The sequence below is a fragment of the Leucoraja erinacea genome, chromosome 37 (assembly GCF_028641065.1).
Source record: "Leucoraja erinacea ecotype New England chromosome 37, Leri_hhj_1, whole genome shotgun sequence".
Classification (NCBI taxonomy): Eukaryota; Metazoa; Chordata; class Chondrichthyes; order Rajiformes; family Rajidae; genus Leucoraja; species Leucoraja erinaceus.
This window is the reverse complement of record NC_073413.1, coordinates 7,958,411-7,983,339: the sequence shown is the minus strand read 5'-3', so window position 1 is coordinate 7,983,339 and position 24,929 is coordinate 7,958,411. Positions and strand designations below refer to the sequence as shown.

The 24,929-nt window shown below is 43.9% G+C and overlaps 2 protein-coding genes and 1 long non-coding RNA gene across 5 annotated transcripts in view; 1 reads left to right on the top strand and 2 right to left on the bottom strand.

Moving 5' to 3' along the window:
- LOC129713891 (ubinuclein-2-like) overlaps positions 1 to 2,822 on the bottom strand; it is a 40,382-nt gene extending 37,560 nt beyond the window's left edge. The window contains 2 exon segments of the mRNA XM_055663258.1: positions 2,479 to 2,629; positions 2,631 to 2,822. Coding sequence (XP_055519233.1) covers positions 2,479 to 2,629; positions 2,631 to 2,701 — 222 coding nt within the window. The 5' untranslated portion in view covers positions 2,702 to 2,822.
- On the top strand, positions 681 to 4,916 carry LOC129713892 (uncharacterized). Its single transcript, XR_008726290.1, has 3 exons — positions 681 to 1,796; positions 1,970 to 2,410; positions 4,098 to 4,916. It is a non-coding gene; the product is annotated as an uncharacterized LOC129713892 (long non-coding RNA).
- A 455-nt stretch (positions 4,917 to 5,371) lies between these two features.
- Positions 5,372 to 24,929, bottom strand: part of ift56 (intraflagellar transport 56) — a 31,885-nt gene continuing 12,327 nt past the window's right edge. The window contains exons 9-20 of one of the 3 annotated variants that reach the window (XM_055663256.1): positions 22,834 to 22,936; positions 22,346 to 22,401; positions 20,879 to 20,941; positions 19,273 to 19,326; positions 17,436 to 17,499; positions 14,647 to 14,735; positions 14,123 to 14,206; positions 11,874 to 11,943; positions 10,632 to 10,738; positions 9,553 to 9,686; positions 6,654 to 6,770; positions 5,372 to 6,565 (exon numbers count right to left, since the gene is read on the bottom strand). In XM_055663256.1, the coding sequence (XP_055519231.1) occupies positions 6,659 to 6,770; positions 9,553 to 9,686; positions 10,632 to 10,738; positions 11,874 to 11,943; positions 14,123 to 14,206; positions 14,647 to 14,735; positions 17,436 to 17,499; positions 19,273 to 19,326; positions 20,879 to 20,941; positions 22,346 to 22,401; positions 22,834 to 22,936 (936 nt within the window). In that variant the 3' untranslated portion in view covers positions 5,372 to 6,565; positions 6,654 to 6,658. Of the gene's footprint in view, positions 6,771 to 9,552; positions 9,687 to 10,631; positions 10,739 to 11,873; positions 11,944 to 14,122; positions 14,207 to 14,646; positions 14,736 to 17,435; positions 17,500 to 19,272; positions 19,327 to 20,878; positions 20,942 to 22,345; positions 22,402 to 22,833; positions 22,937 to 24,929 lie in introns of all 3 variants that reach the window. The other 2 variants (XM_055663255.1, XM_055663257.1) reach the window with 2 other exon arrangements.

Sequence of the window (24,929 nt, the reverse complement as noted above, 5' to 3'; positions counted from 1 at the left end):
AAAAAATTCTGTCAACATGTTGGACGACAACAGAAGCCAACAGCGAGCTACATCGTCTGACACACGAACGAACGAACAAGTACCAAGGTACAGTGAAAAGTTTTGTTTTGCCTACAATTCAACCAGATATGCCGTACATAGATACAATCATCAGTTCATAAGTTCTCCGAGCAGATTTAAACCATTCGGCCCATACCCCGCCATTCAATCATGGGTGATCTATCTTCCCCTCTCAACCCCATACGCCTGCCTTCTCCCCATAGCCCCTGACATCCTTAGTAATCAAGAATCTGTCAATCTCCACCTTAAAAATATTAATTGGCTTGGCCTCCACAGCCATCTGTTCCGTTCAAACTCAAGTACACCAGATGGAGCAAAGCGGAAGATACAGAATACAGTTCTCAGCATTATAGCGCATCAGTTCCTTGGACAAAGTCCAATGTGTGCAATGGAGTAGAGGTGAATCAAACAGTATCCTAGTTTATGGAAGGGCCCTTACGGAGCCTGATTACGGAGGGGGAGAAGCTGTTTCTGAGTCTGCTGGTGCGCACTTTCAAGTGACGACAGGATCTGAATAGTATGGGGATAACTCATTGGGGTCAATGGAGAGGGTATGATTTAGAATGAAGGGTGTGATTCAGTGCATCAACGGGGCTTTCAACTCAGCACAATCAATGGGGACGATGGAGGACGGGTGGTGAAAATGACAACGGTGTATGCTCCATCGGTCAATGTAGATCCAATCCCGGCAAGTCAATGGTGATCATGAGTTCAGTTTAGTTTATTGTAACGTGTACTGAGGTACAGTGAAAAGCTTTCGTGGTGTGCTAACCAGTCAGCAGAAAGACAATACATGATTACATAAGGAGGTAGAGTGAAGGGAGTCATCCAGCGCTGCCTATCAGTCAATGGGAAACACATCTTGGCAGGGTCAACAAAGGGGTGATGTTGGGTTCAATGCGTGGCATGACTCAAGTGGGTTAAAGGGAATGATAGCAGGATTGGGGGGGGGGGCGCATAATGCAGCAGAGTGACGAGATGGCTACAGTGCAGTGAGATCAATGGGGCACTCATCTCAGCAAGACAGGGACGGAGTGATAGCCAGGATCAATGGGTAGTGTAACTCCAGCGAGATTTAAGGCGGTGAAGGCTGGTTCAAAGGGGAGGGGGAAAGAGCATGACAAGGTAAAAGTTCAGAGTGAGCAATGGGGAGCACATCTCAGCTGGACTTGGTGAGAGGAGCAATGATGGAGGGTCGATGGGTAGCGTGGCTCCAACTTATTGTCATGTGTACCATGGTACAGTGAAAAGCTTTTGTTGCGTGCTAACTAAATTTAAAGAGAATGGTGGCCAGATGAGGGGGGGGGGGGGGGCACAAGTTCATGGGATCATCGGGATGCACATCTCAGCTGGACTGGGAGAGAGGAGCAATGATGGAGGGACAGTGGGTAGAGTGGCTCTAGCCGAGTTCAAGGAAATGATAGACACAAAATGTTGGCGTTTGTGACCCCCCTCCTCCACAGTAACTCAGCGGGACAGACAGCATCTCTGGAGAGAAGGAATGGGCTGGATCAAAGGGGAGGGGGCAAGTTCAAGGGATAGGAGCAAGGATGGAGGGACAATGGGTAGAGTGGCTCTCGCTGCGTTAAAGGGAATGATAGACACAAAAGGTTGGAGTAACTCAGCGGGACAGTCAGCATCTCTGGAGAGAAGGAATAGGCTGGATCAAAGGGGAGGGGGCAAGTTCAAGGGATTAATCGGGTACACATCACTAGGAGAGTGGAGCAACGGTGGAGGTTTAATGGATGGTTACACAGAAAAGCTGGAGAAACTCAGCGGGAGCAGCAGCATCTATGGAGCGAAGGAAATAGGCAACGTTTCGGGCCGAAACCCTTCTCCAGGCGGGGAGGGGGCAAGTTCAAGGGATTAATCGGGTACACATCACTAAGAGAGTGGAACAACGGTGGAGGTTCAATGGATAACGTGGCTGTAACTGAGTTAAAGGGAACGATGGCTGGATCAAGCGGAGGGGGCAAGTTCAAGGGATTAATCGGGTACACATCACTAGGAGAGTGGAGCAACGGTGGGGGTTCAATGGATAACGTGGCTGTAACTGAGTTAAAGGGAACGATGGCTGGATCAAGCGGAGGGGGCAAGTTCAAGGGATTAATCGGGTACACATCACTAGGAGAGTGGAGCAACGGTGGAGGTTCAATGGATAACGTGGGTGTAACTGAGTTAAAGGGAATGATGGCTGGATCAAGGGGAGGACTGTTCATGGGATCTATGGGGTGCATATCTCAGTTGGATGTGGAGGAGGGGGTCAGCCACACTGTAGGGCCAGGCGGGGATGACAGCGGGTGGACGGTGCCATCAATGGGGGCCTGGGAGATGAATCAATGACAGTGTGGTGACTGGAGCAGCAATTGTCCCCACGGAGCCGGGGGGGAGATGCACGGAGACGGAGCTCGCTCCTACCTTGACCTCCCGCAGCAGCTCGTTGTAGTTGTACTCGGTGTGGCTGCGGTCGCTGGGCTCGCTCAGCTTCAGGCCGAAGCGCACGTTGCCCTGGTCGCCCCGCTCCTCTCTCCGCTTCTTCTTGGGGGCGGCGGCGGCGGCGGCGGCGGCGGGCGGGAGGCGCGGGCAGGGCGTCGGGAGGAACGCTCACGGTGTTGAAGGCCACCCTCCGCGGTTCGGACATGTCTGAGCGGGCCGGGGGCTGTGGCCGAGCCGGGGGCCGGGGGCCGGCGCCAGGCCGCTGAGCCGCTGCAAGCGCGATCCAACCCCCCCTCCCCTCACAGAGCCCGCACCAGCGCCGCCATCTTGCGCGTCCCGACGTCACGGCAATGCGTGCTCTACGTCACGCTCGACGCGCTACGTCACGCTAACTCGTCACGGCGGTCTAACTTACGTCACGGCGGTCTAACAGTGCGTCACGGCGGTCTAACATTACGTCACGGCGGTCTAACATTACGTCACGGCGGTCTAACATTACGTCACGACGGTCTAACATTACGTCACGACGGTCTAACATTACGTCACGGCGGTCTAACATTACGTCACGGCGGTCTAACATTACGTCACGGCGGTCTAACATTACGTCACGGCGGTCTAACATTACGTCACGGCGGTCTAACATTACGTCACGGCGGTCTAACATTACGTCACGGCGGTCTAACATTACGTCACGACGGTCTAACATTACGTCACGGCGGTCTAACATTACGTCACGGCGGTCTAACATTACGTCACGGCGGTCTAACATTACGTCACGGCGGTCTAACATTACGTCACGGCGGTCTAACATTACGTCACGGCGGTCTAACATTACGTCACGGCGGTCTAACATTACGTCACGGCGGTCTAACATTACGTCACGGCGGTCTAACAGTGCGTCACGGCAACCCTGCCTTTGATGACGTCATAGCTTTAGCTGAAAGACTTTGCCCAATAATTTTGCTTGGAAAAGAGTTTTAGACATAGACATAGAAAATAGGTGCAGGAGGAGGCCATTTGGCCCTTCGAGCCAGCACCGCCATTCATTGTGATCATGGGTGATCGTCCCGTATCAATAACCCGTGCCTGCCTTCTCCCCATATCCCTTGACTCCACCAGCCCCTAGAGCTCTATCTAACTCTCTCTTAAATCCATCCAGTGTTTTGGCTTCCACAGCCCTCTGTGGCAGGGAATTCCATAAATTCACAACTCTCTGGGTGAAAAAGTTTTTTCTCACCTCAGTCTTAAATGACCTCCCCTTTATTCTAAGACTGTGGCCCCTGGTTCTGGACTCGCCCACCATTGGGAACATTTTTCCTGCATCTAGCTTGTCCAGTCCTTTTATAATTTTATATGTTCCTATAAGAAACATTTCTTGGTAACTGGCTTACATGTGATGATGAGACATGGTATAGAAGTGAGATTGATTGACTGACCAAATGGACCAGCACAGCAACCTGACTCTCAATGTCAGTAATTTTAGTTTAGAGATACAGTGCGGAAACAGACATTTGGCCCACCGGGTCCGCACCGACCAGCTTCCCTGCACATTAACACGGCACTAGGGACAATTTACTTACATTAAGCCAATTAACCTACAGACCTGTACATCTTTGGAGTGTGGGAGAAAACCGAAGATCTCGGAGTAAACCCACGCGGTCGCGGGTAGAATGTACACTCTCCGTACAGACAGCACCCATAATTGGTGTCGAACCCAAGGAACCGAAGACCAAGGAACTGATTGTGAATTTTGGAAGATTCAAGCTCCCATTCGCGGGAGCTTCGATCGCCCCAACTGCGGAAGTTTTGATTGGCCCCACCGTGGGAGAAAAGGAGGTACAAGTTATTTGCCTTCCATCACAGTGGGGAATGTGAGGTCGCCGAAAAAACAAGATGGATGTGCTGCCTGCACTGGTGAGGACTCGGACGGAGTGCCATGAGTGCAGTGATCTCGGTGTTTTGCTGGGGCCTAGCTCCATGAGGATATCCCGGAGTTTAGTGCGAGTGTGGACGGCTTTCTGACTGTTTCGGCGGACAAGGACTGCAGAGAGAGTGACAGCAGTAGGTACAACTGGTCACATCACGGTGAAGGAGCGTGTTTGTGCTCTGGACATCAAACTGATGGCTATGTGTCCTGGGGATTCTCACACGCCGTTGTGGAGGCTGTTTAAGTCTATGTTTAATTTTTATGCAGTTATGTATCTTGTTGCTTTTTTGTATGACTGTTGGCAAATCTAATTCTTGTATGCTTACATACTTGGTTAATAAATTAATCACATTACAATTAAATTAATTACAATATGAGGAGAAAGCAGGAATGGGGTACTGATTTTGGATGTGTTCAAGAAGGAACTGCAGATGCTGGAAGATCGAAGGTACACAAAATTGCTGGAGAAACGCAGCTGGTGCAGCAGTATCTATGGAGCGAAGGAAATAGGCGACGTTTCGGGCCGAAACCCTTCTTCAGACTGAAGAAGGGTTTCGGCCCGAAACGTCGCCTATTTCCTTTGCTCCATAGATGCTGCTGCACCAGCTGAGTTTCTCCAGCAATTTTGTGTACCACTGATTTTGGATGATCAGCCATGATCATATTGAATGGCGGTGCTGACTCGAAGGACCAAAAGGCCTACTCCTGCACCTATTTTCTATGAACAACCATTCTGAAACAAACATCCTTCTTCATCTCTGGTAGTTAAAAGCATTTGCAGCCTTGCACTTCCTCCGTAGCTGTAACCCCTATACTCTGCATTCAGTTTCTTTTTCTCTCTTGATATACTTATGTATATGGTATGTTACCTGGATAGCACACAAAACAAAGTATTTCACCATATTGTGGTTTGGGGGACAATAATAAACCAATACCAAAACGAATGTCAGAAACTAATATTTTATTTACATAAAATAAGTTACAAATTTTTGTTCAAAGGTATTAATTATACAAGAGGAATGTAAATATACGAAGAAAGAACATTCGGAAAACTGTAGTGTCGTTAATATCAATATTGTTTTAAACAGATGGGGGACAGTGTTAAACAGAATTTTGTGGGACAGCGTTCTCCTCGAAGTGTGGATTAGTACGGTCCTTCAGGCATGGGACACACCCTGGTGCCTCACGAAAATAACCAGTCTTTGCCTGCATGTCTTGGCGATGTCTGCAAGCTACTCCATACAGAACACACCTCACAACACAGCGCACCAGGAAAGGCAAGTACAAGCACACACCCATATCTAGTCATGCGGCACTGTACATTATTTTCCAGCTCTGAGCATCTCCCTGTTCCCAACCGCATAGTTGGCGATCGTCTCACACTGACAATGATTGAGCACCCCATGTGGGTTGCCTGATGCCTTTCAGATCCATTTCTGCTGATTCATGGATTTGCCTTGCTTATTCTATCCATTTAGTGGGTGGAAAACCATGGAGGTGGTGGGTGGGGGGGGCAGCTTAAAGCTGTAACTGGCCTCCGTTGTCACACATTTCGTTGCTGGTGCTAGATTCCTGCGGCCACCTTTGTTTTAAACGATAATCTTGCTCATCCTGCTGCACTGGCTGACACACAGCCCAATCTCACACACACACACACACACACACACACGCACGCAGTGAAATCAGTGAGCAGAAGGCAGATGCCTGTGGCTCCGAATGAAACTTTCCTGTTCATGCTTTAATGGGTGAATGGGGGAAGGGAGTGGCGTTGACAACAACAACAACCCTGCAAAGGATATGAAGGAGGTTTTGTAATTTATGAACCCACTTGAGAACCATGCAGCCCACAAGTGCTGACCTGCAACCTTTCTCTGTTCACATTAACGGACGTGGAGAAAATAAATCGGTGCCTGTGTGATTGTGCGGCACAGGTGCTGAAATATTTGATCCATTCTCCATCCACAAATCGAGGATGAGAAAAAAAGATGGAATTAAAAACTGTATCGAAAGCAATTTAAATGTAAATTACTTATAGCCAGTGTGAAAGAAGCAAGTGTTTTCCCACAGAGGGCCACGTTGCAATATTTCACTTTGTGCGAACTCTTTGTTCTTTGGGGCCCTGTAATGACAGCCCACGGGTTCCTGGGAAAAATCAGAAACAAACCATTTAAAGCCACAGCTCCATCCAGAGTGTCAGCCGAATTCATTCATTCATTGCCCTGTCTCTCACCACATTTAGATAGCCACTCGGTTGTCTTTGGCCCATTTCTTTAGGGTGCGGATTATGTATTCCACCTGAGGATTCCCAGTATTTCGAAGGAGATGGAGAACTTCCCGCATGGTCTCCCTAGGAGAGATGCACAACAAGTCAGTCAGTGGTTTTCATTTCAGGAGCGCGTAGCTTTTATTCTGCCTCTTCCCTGGTAATCTGGTGGCCTCTGGGTTGATGGGAACCTGCTGCAGAACGACCGTAGATAGACACACAAAGCTGGAGTAACTCAGCGGGTCAGGCAGCATCTATGGAGAAACGGAATGGGTAATGTTTCTGGTCCAGGCTGTTCTTCAGACTGAGAGTCAGAGAAAAGGGAGACGAACGAAAGGAAGACTATCTTTACTGTACCATTTTACTGTTGCGTGGTCTATTTAAAATTGCTGGGTTTTTATTTTTTTCCTCCCACAAATCTGTAAAATGTCAATATGTGATTCTGTTCCATTCTGTTTTGTAGTTTTTTTGCACATTCCGCAAGCATTGCCACTTTTCATTTCACTGCACATCTCGTCTATGTATGTGGCGAATAAACTTGACTTGACTTGACTTGACGAGGGATATAGGCAGTGATATAAAGAGATATCGAACAAATGAATGAAAAATGTGCAAAAAAATAATGATCACCAATGAAACGATCCATTGTTAGCTGTGGGCCAGGTGATGAGTTATGCGGACAATGAAACTCACCAGGATGGCCGTTCAGCTAGTGCAATAACTAGGGTGGGGGAGGGATAGAGAGAGAGAGAGAGGGGATGCAAAGCTTACTTGAAGTTAGAGGAATCAATATTCTTACCGCTGGGTGGTAGGTTGCCCAAGCAAAACATGAGGTGCTGTTCCTCCACTTTGCATTTGGCCTCACTCTGACAATGGAGGAGGTCCAGGAATGAAAGGTCAGTGTGGGAATGGGAGGGGGAGTTAAAGTGTTTGGCAATCGGGAGATCACGTAGGCCAAGGCAGACTGAGCAAAGGTGACTGTAGTTCTGCGGTGACTGTAGGCGCTTCGGGTCGAAACTGGGTCCAAGGAAGAGGCTCGACCGGAAGCATTCCCTATTCCTTTTCTCCACAGATGCTGACCAAACCGCTGAGTTCCATATAACCATATAACAATTACAGCACGGAAACAGGCCATCTCGACCCTTCTAGTCCGTGCCGAACACATAATCTCCCCTAGTCCCATATACCTGCGCTCAGACCATAACCCTCCATTCCCTTCCCATCCATATAACTATCCAATTTATTTTTAAAAATGATAAAAACGAACCTGCCTCCACCACCTTCACTGGAAGCTCATTCCACACAGCTACCACTCTCTGAGTAAAGAAGTTTCCCCTCATGTTACCCCTAAACTTCAGTCCCTTAATTCTCATGTCATGTCCCCTTGTTTGAATCTTCCCTACTCTCAGTGGGAAAATCTTTTCCACGTCAACTCTGTCTATCCATCTCATCATTTTAAAAAGCTTCCTTTAGTATTTTGTGTCTATCTTCGGTGTAAACCAGCAACTCCAGTTCCTGCCGACACAAATGTCTGAACCAGGTCTTCGAAGGGGATTTTGAATCTATTCTACTCACCCTGTTATTTCTGTTTCGTCCTACAGTTCCTCCTTTTAAGTAAAAAGTTTGAATATTTAAATTCTGCTTCAACCCACTGCCCCAAACATGAGGTAAATTACATCATCACCCTTATCTGTATTAACCCCTTCCCCCATCATCTCTCTTCTAATTCAGAAGAATTAGTTATTATAAATTTGGCTCATCTGATCATTCCCCGACTCCTGTAAATGTTTCTTCCTACACAGACTGGGCGGTTTTGCTTCCCCACCCCTGAAAGAAAAAAAAAAAGGTCAAGGGTGGGTTTAAGGGGAACAAAACCAGTTTCTCAAGGCTTGCCAAGCAACTGAAGTCTGTCATCTATTGAAGCTGACCCTGATATTACCCTGGTCAAAATAGTCCTGGCACTCACTGAATCCATTCACTGAACTGTCAGCGAAACAACAATAGATCCAACGTTATTTAGCCCTTGCCTTTTGTTGGTGCTCCCTCCACAAGATGTCACCACTGGAGGTGAAAGTTCCCAGACCCCTGCTGACCCTCGAGAAGCTGCAAGAAAGCAGCTGGCTGTGGCTTTGTCACAAAGCCCTTGCCTCCATTCCTTCACTTGAGAGGGTGGAAAGCACAGTGAGGTGGGCTTGACCTTCTCGGTAGCCCACAAGTAGCAGGGCTGCAGCAGATCACCCACTGCAGGGAGAGAGAATCCCAAGCATGAACCCACGGCCACTCAGAACACCACAATGCAAACCATACTCCCCCCAACCGTTGAAAGGCAGGGTCATGGTTTACTTGCTGTTCTGCACAGCCCAATGCAGGAAAGATGTGGAGACTTTGTGAGAAGGTGCAGAGGAGGTTTACCAGATTGCTGCCTGGATTCAAGCATTTCAGCTACAGGGCGAGGTTGAATAGACTTGGATTGTTTTCTCTAGAACGTCAGAAGTTGAAGGAAGACGATAGAAGTATATAAAGTTATGAGGGGCAAAGATAGGGTCGACAGTCAGAACCTTTCCTTCCAGGGTGGAAATGGGATTGCTGTAACGGGCTAATTGGCCTTCTTCTATGTCAGAACATACTATGAGCCACGACCAGGCAGCTACGGATCAAAAGCCAGGAATGGGAAGTCTGCCTTTGGCCAACATGGAACATGATGCACCATGCAGCTTCCTTCCGCTGTACATTTCTATAATTCTATCTTTGGATAAAACATGGGCTAATATAAAATCATAAACATTTGTAATAGATGAATGGCATCATATATAGATCTTATATTAGATTTTAATATTTAACATGAGCTATTTATACTGATACGTACTTTGGTTCACGGCCTGCAAGGATCATTTGGAAGATACCAACACAAGCTCCACGCTTTCCCTCCCAATATTCCGGATTTGGATCCAGGCGCTCAAGAACATCAAAAGCTTTTGCAGCATAGTAGAACTGTCCCATCTGGAAAACAAACATCACAGGGAGAATGTAGAAACTCCACACAGAATCCGCTGTGGTGGATGCTTATGTTAACTTTCATGTATTTGTGTGTCTTGCTGCTTTTTTTTCCGTATGGCTGTATGGTAATTCGCATATCACTGTACCTTAGTTGGTACGTGACAATAAAAAACCTTTGATAGGCACAAAAAGCTGGAGTAACTCAGCGGGTCAGACAGCATCTCTGGAGAAAAGGAATAAGTGACGTTTCAGGTCAAGACGTTTAGTTTAGTTTTGAGACACTGCACGGAAACAGGCCCTTCAGCCCACCGGGTGCGCCCCGACCAGCGATCCCCGCACATTAACACTATCCTACAGCCACTAGGGACAATTTTTACATTTACCAAGCCAATTACCTGTACGTCTTTGGAGTATGGGAGGAAACTGAAGATCACGGAGAAAACCCACGCAGGTCACGGGGAGAAAATACAAACTCCGTGCAGACAGCACCCGTAGTCGGGATCGAACCCGGGTCTCCGGCGCTGAATTTCGCTGTAAGGCAGCAACTCTACCGCTCCGCCACCATGACCGCCCTAAAGACTCACTTGTGCTCTTTTTCAAATAATACTCTGGGTTCCTCTACTTTGATCTAATGGTCAAGCTCCAGGGGTATTAAGTTTCAGTATGCCAGGCTTCCTCAGTACTGTACTGAATTGGCAACCTGAATTACAGGCTCCAATCTCTCAGATGGGATCCAAGTCCACAACCTTTGACCAGAGGCCAGAGTGTTGCCTAATGACCCATGGTTAACATATTAACTTGGACTGAGTGAAAATATATAATCATCAGTAAAGGCACAGGTATAAGTCGTAGCAATTGGAAGTATTTTTTAAGTACATTTATGGGGTTTATTGCAGTTCGTGCAATCCCTTGAGCAGCACCCTCTTTACAAATGCTTGCTTCATTTACCTTGTAGCAGTCATTAGCCAAGAGTTGTAGGAGGCTGAAAGACTCTCCAGAGGTCTCCATCTTCAAGTAGAGCTCCCATGCCAGGCGTGGTTTCTTGTTCATGATATCTGTGAAGGATGGAAAGAATAGGAAACTGTGTCAGCCCAAAATATGAAATAAGCAGCAACAAACAAATGAGATAGTCCTTGTATTACAAATTACCATACTCAGTAAGTTCTGGTGGTCTACGACCATTCATATTTTATGGTACAAATCAGAGATGGCAATGGAATAATTTTTAATTTTTTAATTTTTTAAACTGTCTTACATTCAACCAGCATCACTTGATGCTTTTCTACAGGCACCGTAAAACATTGTGAATTAAAGAGGCTTCGAGCCTTTGTGCTAGAGCACACTTCTATTCCCATATGCAATCGCATAATTGACACGGCACAATTTGTTTTGGCCCATTACGATCGCATCAGTTTAGTAAGACTGCTTTCTGCCCAGTCATCTTTCTTCTCTGACCTATCCTGCATAGTTCTGCGAAAAACAGTTCACACACGTTCACGTTCACACAGGAGGTGGCGGGAGAGAGAAGTAGGAGTGGACAAAGGGTAGAAGTACTTTTCACCAGAGCCACAAAGCAGGATTGAGATATGAATCTACAGGTCGAGAGGAACAAGTAGGTCACTCAGCCCTTCAAGGTTTTAATAAGATCAAGTTCAGGCCTGCCTGTAAACTCGACTCTGTATTCCCATATACTCAAGATTTCAACCATTTGTCTTCGGGTGGGTTTACTGTGCGAGGGAAGGGATCAAATAATAAACAGACAGGGTTCCTGCTCTGGATTTTGTAATCCTCTGGGAGGCCCTTGTGAGTGTGTCATGCAAAGGATCGGGACATCATTTCATGCATCTGTTGTGCTGCTGCAAGTTAGAATTTCATTGTTTTGTTTTGGGACGTGACAATAAAACACTTGATTCTTGACTCTTGTAATTGAAAAGTACTCCTTTAGAATTAAGAGACCTCAGGTGCAGGAAACTGTTCTCAGCACCTTCCAGCCCAAGACTCACTCTTCCCCTTCTCCCCTTCATACAGGCTATTCTCTCCCTGCACTCCCAGTTCTGATGCAGGATCTCGACGCGAAACGTCAACCATTCAATTCCACAGACGCTGCCTGACCCACCGAGTTCCTCCAGCAGTTTTTTTAAAAAAAACGCTCCAAAATTCACAGCTTCAGCTAGATAATGTTTGACTCACAGCAACGGGCCAGCCAGCTGAGGTAAATGTAGTCGTTCTTCAGCTTCTCGTTCTGAATCAGTTGAAACACCTGAGGAGTGGTGTAAAAGAGTGCAAAGTTTAGTAGCAGGAGGTGCTAAACTCGTCAACATACTGCTCGTTCGCTGAAAGGTGTCGATTTGGAATGTTGCGAGGGCAGGGGAAGATGTGATGGCATTGCATTGGAGGTGGCATCACCGTTGTGGCTAAGCCGATGAATGTGGAAGGTGTTAAGGTGGAAGCTTGGAAAAAGTTGAAGCCCACCGTGGTTCTGAGAGGAAGGAAAATCTGCAAGGCAGAAGTGTGAGCAATGAATTGGAAAAGGTCGAAGGTTCCATGAACCACAGCACAGGGGAAATTCTGGTTGTGAAACAGGAAGACATAATGGAGTCAGAGATGTTGAAATTGGCAATAATTACAACCAATGTTTCTTCATCTTTGTCACAGACACTGAAATCCTTGCAAGGAGTGGAGTGAGCGGGAGTACAACCAAGGCAATCATGCAAATTAGTTCACTTTCACCACCTAATTCACGACCTCTGCCGAGTTTGCCCTTGACTCGTACTCGCAGCATGGCTGTCACAAGGTCGTAGGAAGGTCGTAGGAGGCCGTAGGTAGGTCGTTGGAGGACGTAGGTGCTCGTGGCATCAAGTAGGGTGGGCCGCTTTTTCTAGCCTGATTAAAAATATCCACGAGTAAAAAAGGTCGTGAATTAGGTCGCGAAAGTGGGACAGGCCCTTTAACAGACTATCCCCAGAAATGGAGACAAAGAAGTCAATGGAAGTGTAAGAGATGAATCACGAGTAGTGAGGGGGGGATGGAAATTAGAAGATTGAGGACATTTTAATTTCTCAATGAGAACTAACTCTACCTCTGTGGTGAAATACAAGTTATAAATCCTCACACATGAGGAATTGCCTTTGGACTAACTGACAATATCCTTGAATGGAGGAGAAAATTGAACAAAGCACAGAATTGAAATGGTTTTCAAAATTACTTGGTGAAAGGATGTCCAAACTTGTATCTTTGTGGTGGACCTCATTTAACTCTGCCATCATTGACCTCGATGAATAGATACTCCACTTATTTATGGTAATAGAACTAGAAGTTCTGACTCTGGTTTTATCGTACCAGAAGGCAAAATGCCATAAACAGCCTTTACGAAATCTCAGGACCCAATGAATTCAAAAGAAGAAATTGGCAGGGAAAACTCAGAAGATAAAACAGGAATAAGTTTCCTGATTTAGAATTTATATCAAACTTCATTGATGACATCTGACCCATTATTAAATATCACATTAAATACTGTTAAAACAGTGAATTCAATGACAAGGAAAATTGAGCAGTCTGTGAAAGAGCTGCCAATATAACAATTGTCAGGTTAAGCCTGATGCAAGGATACTAAGCAGCAATTTATGTTGCATAGTCATCAGCAGAAGTAGTGGAAAGGTTGGAGTGAGGGGTGTGTCCCATTGAGTTCATGTAAGAATAGGACAATGCTACAGTTTATATTCCATAACGGATGAGATGAAGCGAGCAGAGTTCTGACAATAAAATCCAACTCTGAATTTATGCTCTATTAAAACAAACCTGACATTTTGCTCTCAGTTTTACTAAAGTAAATAAATAGCTTACAAACCTATACGTCTTTGGAGTGTGGGAGGAAACTAGAGCTGCCTGGAGCAAACCCATGCAGGTCACGGGGAGACACACAAACTCTGTACAGATAAGCACCCGTAGTTAGGATCGAACCTGGGTCTCTGGCACTGTAAGACAGCGATTCTACCACTGTGCCATCGTGCCGCCCTTAACTTGGTTTAGTTCTTCAGAGTCCAGCAATTTTTGTTTCTGAAGTCGGAATCTCAGCTCACTGTATGTAGTTGGTTCCGACAAGCCCAAATTCATGTTCCTTTTGCTGATTATGCGACTGTCTTTAGATTACAGGGGCCATGGAAGGAGCGGGAGGATGATTTGGAAGGGAATGCTCATGGGATGGTGTTACACTGATGATACCATAGAATGGGAATCAATAAAACTGGTAGCTCATAATTTAGTTGTGTGTTCCTCTTAACCACTGGAAAACAATGCAAGTGCTTTTCAGGTCCTGGTATCAAGGGTTACAACAATCATTCAGTGTAGATGTAACATATTTGCACCATGTCCACGTAATTGAGGAGGTGGCCAAGGTTAATGCTGGAACTCAATTGCTTGAACAAACAGCAACCACTTACTTCCTCAGCTTCCTTGAAATTGCCAACGGCTGCTTTCGCCTGTGCATAGTTGAAGTTGAAGAGGTCATCATTGTAGAAGTAACTCTGTGGAATAAAAAGAGGAAGATTGTGTCACAATCTATAAACATTCACAATCTTTTGGAACTTTTGCAAGAATTTCATTGTCCTATCTGGGACACATGACAATAAACTCTCTTGACTTGACTTGGAGTGATTCTAGATTTTACATTTAAAGATTTAATGCTCCTAAAATAAGGTGAATCAAGAACTCATATCTCCCACCTATCACATAATCATGACGGATTTTTAAGAGATCCAATGTTTAATGTACAGTGCATTTATTTTAAGCACTATTTTTCAGATTATTTAACAGCCTTCTGCCTCCCTTTCTTCAATGTAGGCTTACTTAATGTTAACAAAATTGCCTATTCATACTTCTAGATTACTATTCAGGAGCCATGCACAATATCCAATGGTGCCACAGCCAGGTGGAATCCTTGGGTGAAAGGAAAAATGCCACCTACCTTGACAGAGTTGAGGTAGATTAAAACATCCTCAAATTGTTTCAGCAAGAAAAAACAGGAAGCCATACATTGCCGCCCAGGGATAGTATCTGAAAATAAGAATGATATTTTATGGCAAGTGTGGAAGGGGCTATATGATCAAATAATATGATTTGGAATTAATCAATTTGTACACCATATTCACTCTCCAACATTATTGTAGATGTGCATGGAAGATTTTTTTTTCTTCAGAAAGTTGGGTTCCTTGCCTTAAAATTCCCTTGGTAACACAAGCAAATATTTGCCTTAGCATGGGTGAGCATGCTAGTATTAGCACTCTACAGAGAGTAGAAATAACTATTAGAATGAGTTGTAACCATTTACAATCAAAGAGTCAATGTTTCTACTGGCTTAAACTGGGATTGTTTTTGCAAATATCTCCCACTTATTTTGCAGATTTTTTGCACTATCTTGAAAGATGACATGTTGGACGTTTCCCCCACAAGGATTAGCCACGTTTCTGTCACCAACTTAATCAAAATAAACACATTTCAGCTAAATATTCAATTTGTATTAATTTAGCCCTTTTGGCTAGACTCGAGGGTACCAAATGGTACATGTTTTAGATTACCGTGCCTCAGAATAACTAGTAAACTCTGCAGCCTTTAAAAGAATTACAGTTCTGTAATTTACAATTGTTGATGAATGGATGGACATACTCAAAACGTTCATTGTTTTCAATACAACCTACTCAATTTTTGGCTGCTTTATTAAGGCAGGACGTTGTAAAAATTTAAATAGTACAAGAAATTTAAAGCAATTTCTGAAATGATTATCATTTGAAATGATTATCAAATGAATATAAATTCAGGTTGAGGTTTGTGCAGGAACCCAAGCAAAAAAAAAAACGTTTAGAACATTTGTGTAATTTGACCACAATTTTAATCTCGACCACGGAATGTTCTCAAGGGGAAACTCTCACCATTAATTCAATAACTGTAATTCTACCAGACGTTCCACTGCTACATCACTCCCAACATCATTGGAAGGTAGTTATTAGAAAACATTTGTTATATAATATACAATATAATAAAATACTGACAACCTCTTCTTATTTTAAGGAGAGTAGAAGTTACATAGAAACATAGAAATTAGGTGCAGGAGTAGGCCATTCGGCCCTTCGAGTCTGCACCGCCATTCAATATGATCATGGCTGATCATCCAACTCAGTATCCCGTACCTGCCTTCTCTCCATACCCCCTGATCCCCTTAGCCACAAGGGCCACATCTAACTCCCTCTTAAATATAGCCAATGAACTGGCCTCAACTACCCTCTGTGGCAGAGAGTTCCAGAGATTCACCACTCTCTGTGTGAAAAAAGTTCTTCTCATCTCGGTTTTAAAGGATTTCCCCTTTATCCTTAAACTGTGACCCCTTGTCCTGGACTTCCCTAACATCGGGAACAATCTTCCTGCATCTAGCCTGTCCAACCCCTTAAGAATTTTGTAAGTTTCTATAAGATCCCCTCTCAATCTTCTAAATTCTAGAGAGTATAAACCAAGTCTATCCAGTCTTTCTTCATAAGACAGTCCTGACATCCCAGGAATCAGTCTGGTGAACTGTCTCTGCACTCCCTCTATGGCAATAATGTCCTTCCTCAGATTTGGAGACCAAAACTGTACGCAATACTCCAGGTGTGGTCTCACCATGACCCTGTACAACTGCAAAAACTTACAAAAGACAACTTTCCAGGAAGATAATTTAGATAGATTAGATTGTATTTGTTGTAATTTGAACCCAGAAGTTCAAACAAAATTTAGTTTCTGCTGGCACATTTGACACTGTGGGATGACATGGTTAGATTGACCTATGCTGTAAGTTAAAACTCCATCTGTCCTATACGGCTTCTTCCTACATTCTTCCAACTTCAACAAATCTGGTCTTTTCTCCTCTGCTCCCTGTGGATGTGAAAACACAGACTTTTGGGAGAATGAACAATCTGACCATGCCACCATGATCATATTTGTGCAGAGACTCAAAGAGATAGTTGTGGCAATAAAGCAACAGTGGAAGTGCTGGATTTTGCTGCAGTGGAACAGGTGCAGGGGTAGCACGCAAACAAAAGCTTCTCATTTCAGGCAAGCCAAAGCATCTCGGTACATGTGACAATAATAATAGACCAAAGCAAACCAGGTGCCGTTTTCTGGTGGCATGGCATGACTCTGCTGAAGTCTTGTCTCTCACATGCCAGTACTTAGAGGGTCGCAATGAAAGACTTGCTAAGTTCCAAATAAAAATAGGAGCCTCAAATTACTCTTACCCCAGCTTCCCAAATATCAGCATTGGTTTGACTAAATAGAATTAAATGAATGGCTTAAAGAGTGGTGTAGGAGTAAGGAGTTTTAAACAAAGGGAAGATGGCACTATATTGAGAAGAAAGCTACTCCTTCGAAATGGTCTCCATGTAAACCATGCTGGGACAAGCGTCCCGGTGTATCAGATAACCAGGATTGCAGATGGGGGCTAAAATTAATAAAGATAGGAAATGGGTAGCAAGTCCATGACCCGAGGGGTGAAATACTATGATTTTTTTTACACTTGAAACTTACATAAAACATGAGTCAGTGAAATTTATTAAGATGTCCCTCTACTATTGGTGCTCGTTTCTAATTTGGTCTTGAGTATTGCAGCATAAAACAACAACTGATCCTTTGCATACTTTCCGCCTTGCATAGTTTGGTGAAGTGAGGGGCAGTGCCTATTGCAAAACTGTTGTAACCCGCTCGCACTTGCAACTCTCCAGTACATACCACATTCACTGGCAGATCCTCCAACCAGCTGAAAATACTGTTGTGCAATCTTCAGGTGCTCCCTCTGTGGACAAACAAAGAGACATGAGTAATGCCCCTGAAGAAAGGTCTTGACCCGAAACGTCACCATTCCTTCTCTCCAGATATGCTGCCTGTCCCGCTGAGTTATGCCTCGTCCCTGCGGTTCCCGGAGGTTGCAGGTGGTTGCAGGTAGTGGAAGCAGGTAGGGAGACTGACAATAACCTCCGGGAACCGCACGGAAACCTTGGGTGGGGCGCAAAGTCTCCAGAGGTTTCCGTTCAGGTTTCCTAAGTGCGACAGGGGCATTACTCCAGCTTTTTTAGTCTATCTTTGGTTTAAACCAACATTCGCAGTTCCTTCCTACACAAAGAGACATGCTCAGCCATGATTTTCGCCGCACAAGTTCTCAATAAGTGTTGGCCAATCTAGCATTAAATGTAATGCTGAATAAAGCCATTGACATAAAATGGGAGCAGTTTTCACGCAGATTCTGATGTGGCTTTAGGTCTTGGGTTCCTTCCTCAACGATTGTGAAGGCTTGTTTAGACTATATTCAGCCCAAGGATGACAATGGCTATCCAGGGGTGATAACCATTTTATATATTTAAAACCTACGTACATGAAAAAAATCTCTCTGGATATTACAGATTCTTTTACAGAAGGGTTCAGATATCTAAAATAAAACATTTTCAGCAGCTAACGTGTCCATGACCCGAGGGGTGAAATTTAAGATGATTCACAAAGGAACCAGACGCTACATGAGGGAACATATTTTTTCACTGAAGAACTTCATAGGATTTGAAATACAATTCGTGAAAGAGTGATAAATGAAATTTAAAGACAGCATGAGGTAATTATGTGAAGAAAAGTAATGTACAAGGTTTTTAGAAAGATCGAGTGAGTGAGAGAAATTGGACAGCTCTGTGAAACATAAATGAATAGAAGGACAAGGTTTTAATTTAATGTCTTTCCAATAGATGGCACTTCACTCAAGATTGAAATGTATATTTGGATCCCGTAGTCACATCCTAATTTGGGACTTTAATCTATTATCTTCTGATATGTTGAAAATTATTAATGTACAAGATGTGTGTCAGCGATATAGTGAATGTATATCCAATCCGACCCGAATTTCCGAATCTGACCTTTCTGTCCTGGGTCTCCTCCATGGCCACAGTGAGGCCCACCGTAAATTGGAGGAGCAGCACCTCATATTTTGCTTGGGTAGTTTACACCCCAGCGGTATGAACATTGACTTCTCCAATTTTAGGTAGTCCCTGCTTTCCCCTTCTTTCCCCTCCCCTTCTCCCACAGCCCACTATCTCCGCATCTTCCTTTCTTCTTCCCCCCCCACCCCCACATCAGTCTGAGGAAGGGTCTGAGGCAGCATCTATTTCCTCCATAGATGCTGCCTCACCTGCTGAGTTTCTCCAGCATTTTTGTCTACCTGTGATTTTCCAGCATCTGCAGTTCCTTCTTAAACATAGTGAATGTATATTGTCTCTTTTTATCTAAGGTGTTTCTAAACATATACTGTCACTTCTGCATGTAGGGGTATGTTTCATTTGAGACGATCTGCTAAACATTCAAGATCAGGTCCATGATTCCTGAGGTAATGGGAGTAGTTCAGAGCACAGCCACATATGGATAAAATAGAAATACAAGTGTATATGTGTGCTATAGGTTCATGTTATGACATCCCAAAACGAAAAGTAACACATTTATTCTCTTCATAATATCAAAACATGAGAATTTATTAATGTGTTTCTGTGTATAGCAAACTATAGCAATGTAGTTTATGGAGAATTCAACTCACCGAGCCCTGTTCCTGTCCCAGTGCTGCATTCACCACACCTTTCAAAATATATTCCTAATAATGGAGAGAAAAGGCAACAGTATAACATGCAGTCAATGAATTAATGGCCTTTTGATTAATGCGCAAATCCAGCCCATGGGGATAAAAAAAAGGTTTCCAACACAAAGCGTCACTCATCATTGACAATAGACGATAGACAATAGGTAGGCCATTCAGCCCTTCGAGAATAATGGGCAAATTAAAACAAAATGGTCTGTTCAGGTACTAGTTTGTACTTTAAGAAACTTATACTCACATAAACTAATTGTTTACTGTTACAATTTTGTAACACTGGAGTCTTTCACGCGTCCAAGATAGGTTCTAATAACTTCGTTTTCGTAGGATCAGAGATTTATAGTACAGAAGGCCATGTGACTCATCCTGTCCATGGTAAAATGGACCTAATGTTTCCGATTCATGATTTGAGCAAATCTAATAGTCAGCTCAGAGCATGATACACATGAGTACAGATATTTACAACAAGGTTGAATCGGAGTTGATTATATTTTCATATGAGCAAGTTTGGTGAAGTTCAGGTACTATAAACATCTTGTGGTTTCACCCATCACTCTTCTAAAATACAAAGGATGCAGATCCAAACTGTCCAGCCTCTCTTGATAAGACAAACTTATTTTCCCAGTTTACACAAAAAAGCTGGAGAAACTCAGCGTCTCTAGTAGGTGAGGCAGGTGAGGCAGCATCTATGGAGGAAATAGATGCTGCCTCAGACCCTTCCTCAGACTGATGTGGGGGTGGGGGGGGAAGAAGAAAGGAAGATGCGGAGATAGTGGGCTGTGGGAGAAGGGGAGGGGAAAGAAGGGGAAAGCAGGGACTACCTAAAATTGCAGCATCTATGGAGCGAAGGAAATAGGCAACGTTTCGGGCCGAAACCCTTCTTCAGACTTATTTTCCCAGTTATTGGCTTGGTGAATCTATTTTGGACTACCCTCACTATTACCATGTAATGTTTTAGATAAGTGGACAAAACTGTGCGCAATATTTCTGATGTGGCCTTACAAACGACTGTGACAGAACCTCCCTATTCTTAAATCCCAACTCCTTTGCACTAAAAGCCAACATGCCATGTGCTTTCTTCTCTACTTGTTGATAAGATAACATTTTGTGCTAGAACACATGGACTAGTCCTCTGAACTTCACCATCGCAGGGCTGCACGGTGGCGCAGCGGCAGAGCTGCTGCCTCACAGCGCCACAGACCCGGGTTCGATCCTGACTACTGGTGCTGTCTGTACAGAGCTTGTACGTTCTCCCCGTGCTTGCGGGGGTTTCCCCGGGAGCACGGTTTCCTCCTACACTCCACAGACATACAGGTTTGTGGGTGAATCGGCTTCGGTAAAATTTGTAAATTGTCCCTAGAGTGCAGAATTTTGCTTGTGTGCAGGGTGATCGCTGGTGAGCCAGGGCCTGTTTCCACACTGTATCCCCATAAGAAACAAAAACTAAATCTATCATCAACAACCTTACTACTAAATGTCATTACTGAGCAAACAGGTCCCTCTACATAAAGAGATGTATATTTGCACAAGAGGGAATGCAACAAAAAATCACCAGATGAGTCCCTGGGATGGAGGAATTGTCCTCAGAAGAAAGATTAAACAGGCTTGGCTCCTCCTGAGGGACATAAGCAAATGTTTTAAAACATTAATACTATACATAAGAGTGTACATTTTTACAATTTATCAGTGTAGAGACAGACTGTGTTACTGCTAAGTATTTCCGTCAAAGAAAACAATGTTAAAATAAGCACTCTTATTTTACTGCTATTTTAAAAAAAGTGAACTGCCTAAAAGGTGTGCTGAAGAAGAACAAAAGCAAACTACTTCTCTAGTCTTTTAAGGTGATGCAGGTTACATGTCTGTGAGGTGCTGTTGCCGCTGTTTTAACAGGTTATGCACTGCCAACCTGTGGGTAGAACACTGCAACTGCAATTTGCAATTGATGCAGGGAGCGAATGCACAAGCTAGTGGATTAAATACCAGGCTGCTTTATCCTGGGTGGCATCACGCGATTTAATTACTCTTAGAGCAAGGCCACCCTGCAAAGGGGGCAGTGTTCCTGAGCACTGTCTTTTGCTATTGATGCAAATGTATCAGGCAGTCATGAGTTGTGCCATTCATCACAGACTAGCGAGCTGTGGCATTTAGGTAGCAGTCCCCTCGTTCTTGACACCCAACCCAGATAACATTCCTTTATCTCCTATAGAAAGACCCAATATGAATTTTGTATGTTTTGACAACTTCTCCTCCTGATTATTCTGAACTCTAGAGAGAAGAAGCCAAGCCTGTTTAATCTTTCTTCTGAGGACAATTGCTCCATCCCAGGGACTCATCTGGTGATTTTTTGTTGCATTCCCTCTTGGGCAAATATACATCTCTATATGTAGAGGGACCTGTACATAAACATGTCAGGTGTGGTCTCATCAGGGACTTTTTTTATTCGTATGGCTGTATGGTGACCCGAATTTCACTGCACCAATTGGTGCATGTGACAAATAAATGTCTCTTGAATCTCTTGACCTTGATAATTCTAGTAAAATGCTCTTATTCGGTATTCCTCTGTTGACCTGCAGCCTTCAATCAATGTCGTTGATTCAACAACAATCAAATTCAAACCAGTACACAAAGTTGTTTTGCAGTAAGTAAAGGAGAAGATTCATCTAAAAACACAGCTATAGTATATTTTGCTTGGTCCAAATTAACAATATTTGTATTGGTGCCAAGAGGATGTAAAAATTAAAATATTGTGGCAAGTTTTATTACAGAAGGAAATGGGAATGAAGTGAAGTGTGAAGGTTAGATTTCATCAAACTCCCCGCTAAACGGCTGTGGTTCCTTTTCAAACAGTTGTTTCATAAACAAAGCAAAACCTCCACATTTGTAAAAAGAGAGTATCTACTAAAATACCTCAAAAGCCTCACTACTCACTCGCTGACTATTAATACATGCCATGCTAATATTTCCATTATGCAAATCTTTATTTGGTGGTTTGACCCAGAGAGTCACAAAATTTGCCTACCTGTGGCGTTGTTGGCTCCAGGTCCTTAATAAGATTATAAGCCTCTTGCACGTCATCTGCAATAAGTTATCTGAATGTAAGTGGAAGCGTGGCATTTGCAGTTAAATTGGCAAAACATAAGATGGAATGGAAGCAGAGAGCACTTGACAACAAAAGTAAATGGAAGATGAACACTGCCAATCATTTAGCTCTGGAAAATTAGGAACTGATGGATTCCCTGGACGGTCGTTGAAGCACACAAGCAAGATCATATTTGAAGTTGTGGAAGTTAAGAGATCAGCCAAGTGAGCAATGGAATGGTCAACTGCGGATGGAGTAGGGTTTTGTTCAGCGGTTGAATAAAACAAAGGCAGAGAGAGGTGATGTTGCGGAGGTGGAAGCAAGTTGTTGTTGGTGATAGGGAGTAGGTGGAAAGAAAATGATGCAATAATGTAGAATATTGCAGTACAAGAGCACTTGCTTTCTATGGTCCGTGACACATGTCCTACCTTGTCGCAGGTAATAAATGACTAGGTTGAGCCTGGCTTCAGGAATGACATCAATAAGAGGCGGGAGCACTTGCAAGGCACCCTCTCCACCCCGGAACACCACCTGAAGAGGGGAGGGTGTAGGGGGAGGAGGAAACAGTAATGATATCAAATCAGAGAGAAGACACCCAAGACTCGAAAGAGGGAGCACATATCGCCAATTCTGGCCTCCCTACACTGGCTCCCGGTGCACTTTCGGGTTCATTTTAAGATACTGTTATTTGTTTTTAAATCTCTGAATGGGCTCGCCCCGCCTTACCTCTCTGAGCTGCTCCACCCATACGCTCCTGCCCGGTCCCTCAGGTCAGCTGGTCAGCTGCTCCTGGAGGTACCGAGGTCTAGTCGGAGGCTCAGAGGGGATAGAGCCTTCTCTGTTGCTGCTCCGGCACTCTGGAACACCCTGCCGTTGCACATCAGACAGGCCCCCTCACTGTCCATCTTCAAATCCAGTGTTAAAATGCATTTGTACTCCCTGGCTTTTGACCATGCCTGAGGCTTTGCTCCTGTTTGTGGTGTTTTGATGTTTCTTTATTTTACATGTCTTTTCCTACTATTTCTTTTGATTGTTATTTTTGGTGTGTATTAACTTTTTTGTCAATGATTAGTGATGTACAGCACTTTGTTGCAGCTATGTTTGTTTTTAAAGTGCTCTATAAATAAAATTATTATTATTATTATTATTATTATTATTATTGCAACAGAAATATAGGCACATAGTGGCACATTTCTTGTTTCTGAATAAGACACATAGTGGCCTCTAATCTTTTGTTATTTGGTTCAATTTTAGACAACATGCAATAGTATTGAAATCACGATGAGTTGGTTTCCCTCATTTTTAAGTTCTAAATGTAGTGAGCTCTTAAGCTCACCAGACTTGGTGCTACAAAAGAATTGGGGATGCTCATGAAAAAGCTTCATCCCAAATGGTAACCAATGACAAAGTAGATGGATACATTTTAAAAAAGTGTTCAGAAATTATGTGATTGTGCGTGACAAGAGAAACACGCAATGCTAATTAAAATCAATTTAAATATTAGCCTTATATGTTTTCAGGGCATTCACTTGATGGGGAATGTGAGGAAAAAGCCAATCTATTTGCATATTAAATATTCTTTATCACAAGTTTTAGATTTTAAGTTCATTTCTATTAGAAGAACAAGAGGAATTAAGAATTGCTGAACTGGTACATAACTGGTAGGGTTGGAGAAATTCAGCAGCCACAAAAATCTTTCTACGTTAAAGGCAAACAGTTTGCCTCATTCTACTTCCATGCATCTCTCAGCTTCACAGGAACAAACATCTGTACGTGTACGTATCATGCCTTTTACAAACCAATTCCAGCCCACAAAGTACTTCAGAAATATATTCACTGTTGTAATGTGGAGAAACATAGTAGGTAATCTGTGCACAAAAACTTTCATAAATGTGATTAAGGAAAAAAAATGTCTTCAGATTGGAAATCTGTAACAAAACGGTGCAAATACTCAGCAGATCAGGCAGCATCTAAATTTCTATCTTTCTGATGCAAGGTCCTTTGTTGGAAATATTAGCTGTTTCTGTCTCCACAGATGCTGTCTGTCCTGTTTGGAATTTCTTATATTTTGGTGCTTTCGTAACAGAAATGAGATAATGACCAATTTCTCTTATGGCTGATGACTGGAGGATGAATATTGGCCAGGACACCAGCAGTTAACTCCGCTGAACTTTTGAATTTGTTTATGCTCATTGAAGAGGGCAGTGGCCTGTGTAAAATTGGAAAGAGGTCACATCCTATCATGCAGCTCCCGCCCTCTCAAATGGCTCCAGAAAGTCAGCCAAGATTTTAGCAGTCCAAGTATCTAGATTTCAGGCATGGCAATGTCCAATTCAAATGCAAGGACATGTTGCTCAACTTTGCAGAGAAACACAAGATGGAGGACATCTGGTGCTGCCAGTGTAAAGTTCTGTGAAACTCTGTGACTGCCTGGGTTTCCTTGGAGTGCTCTAGTTTCCTCCTACATCTTAATGGTGTGCTGGTGTGCAGGTTAGTTGACGACTGTAAGTCACCCCTTGTGTGG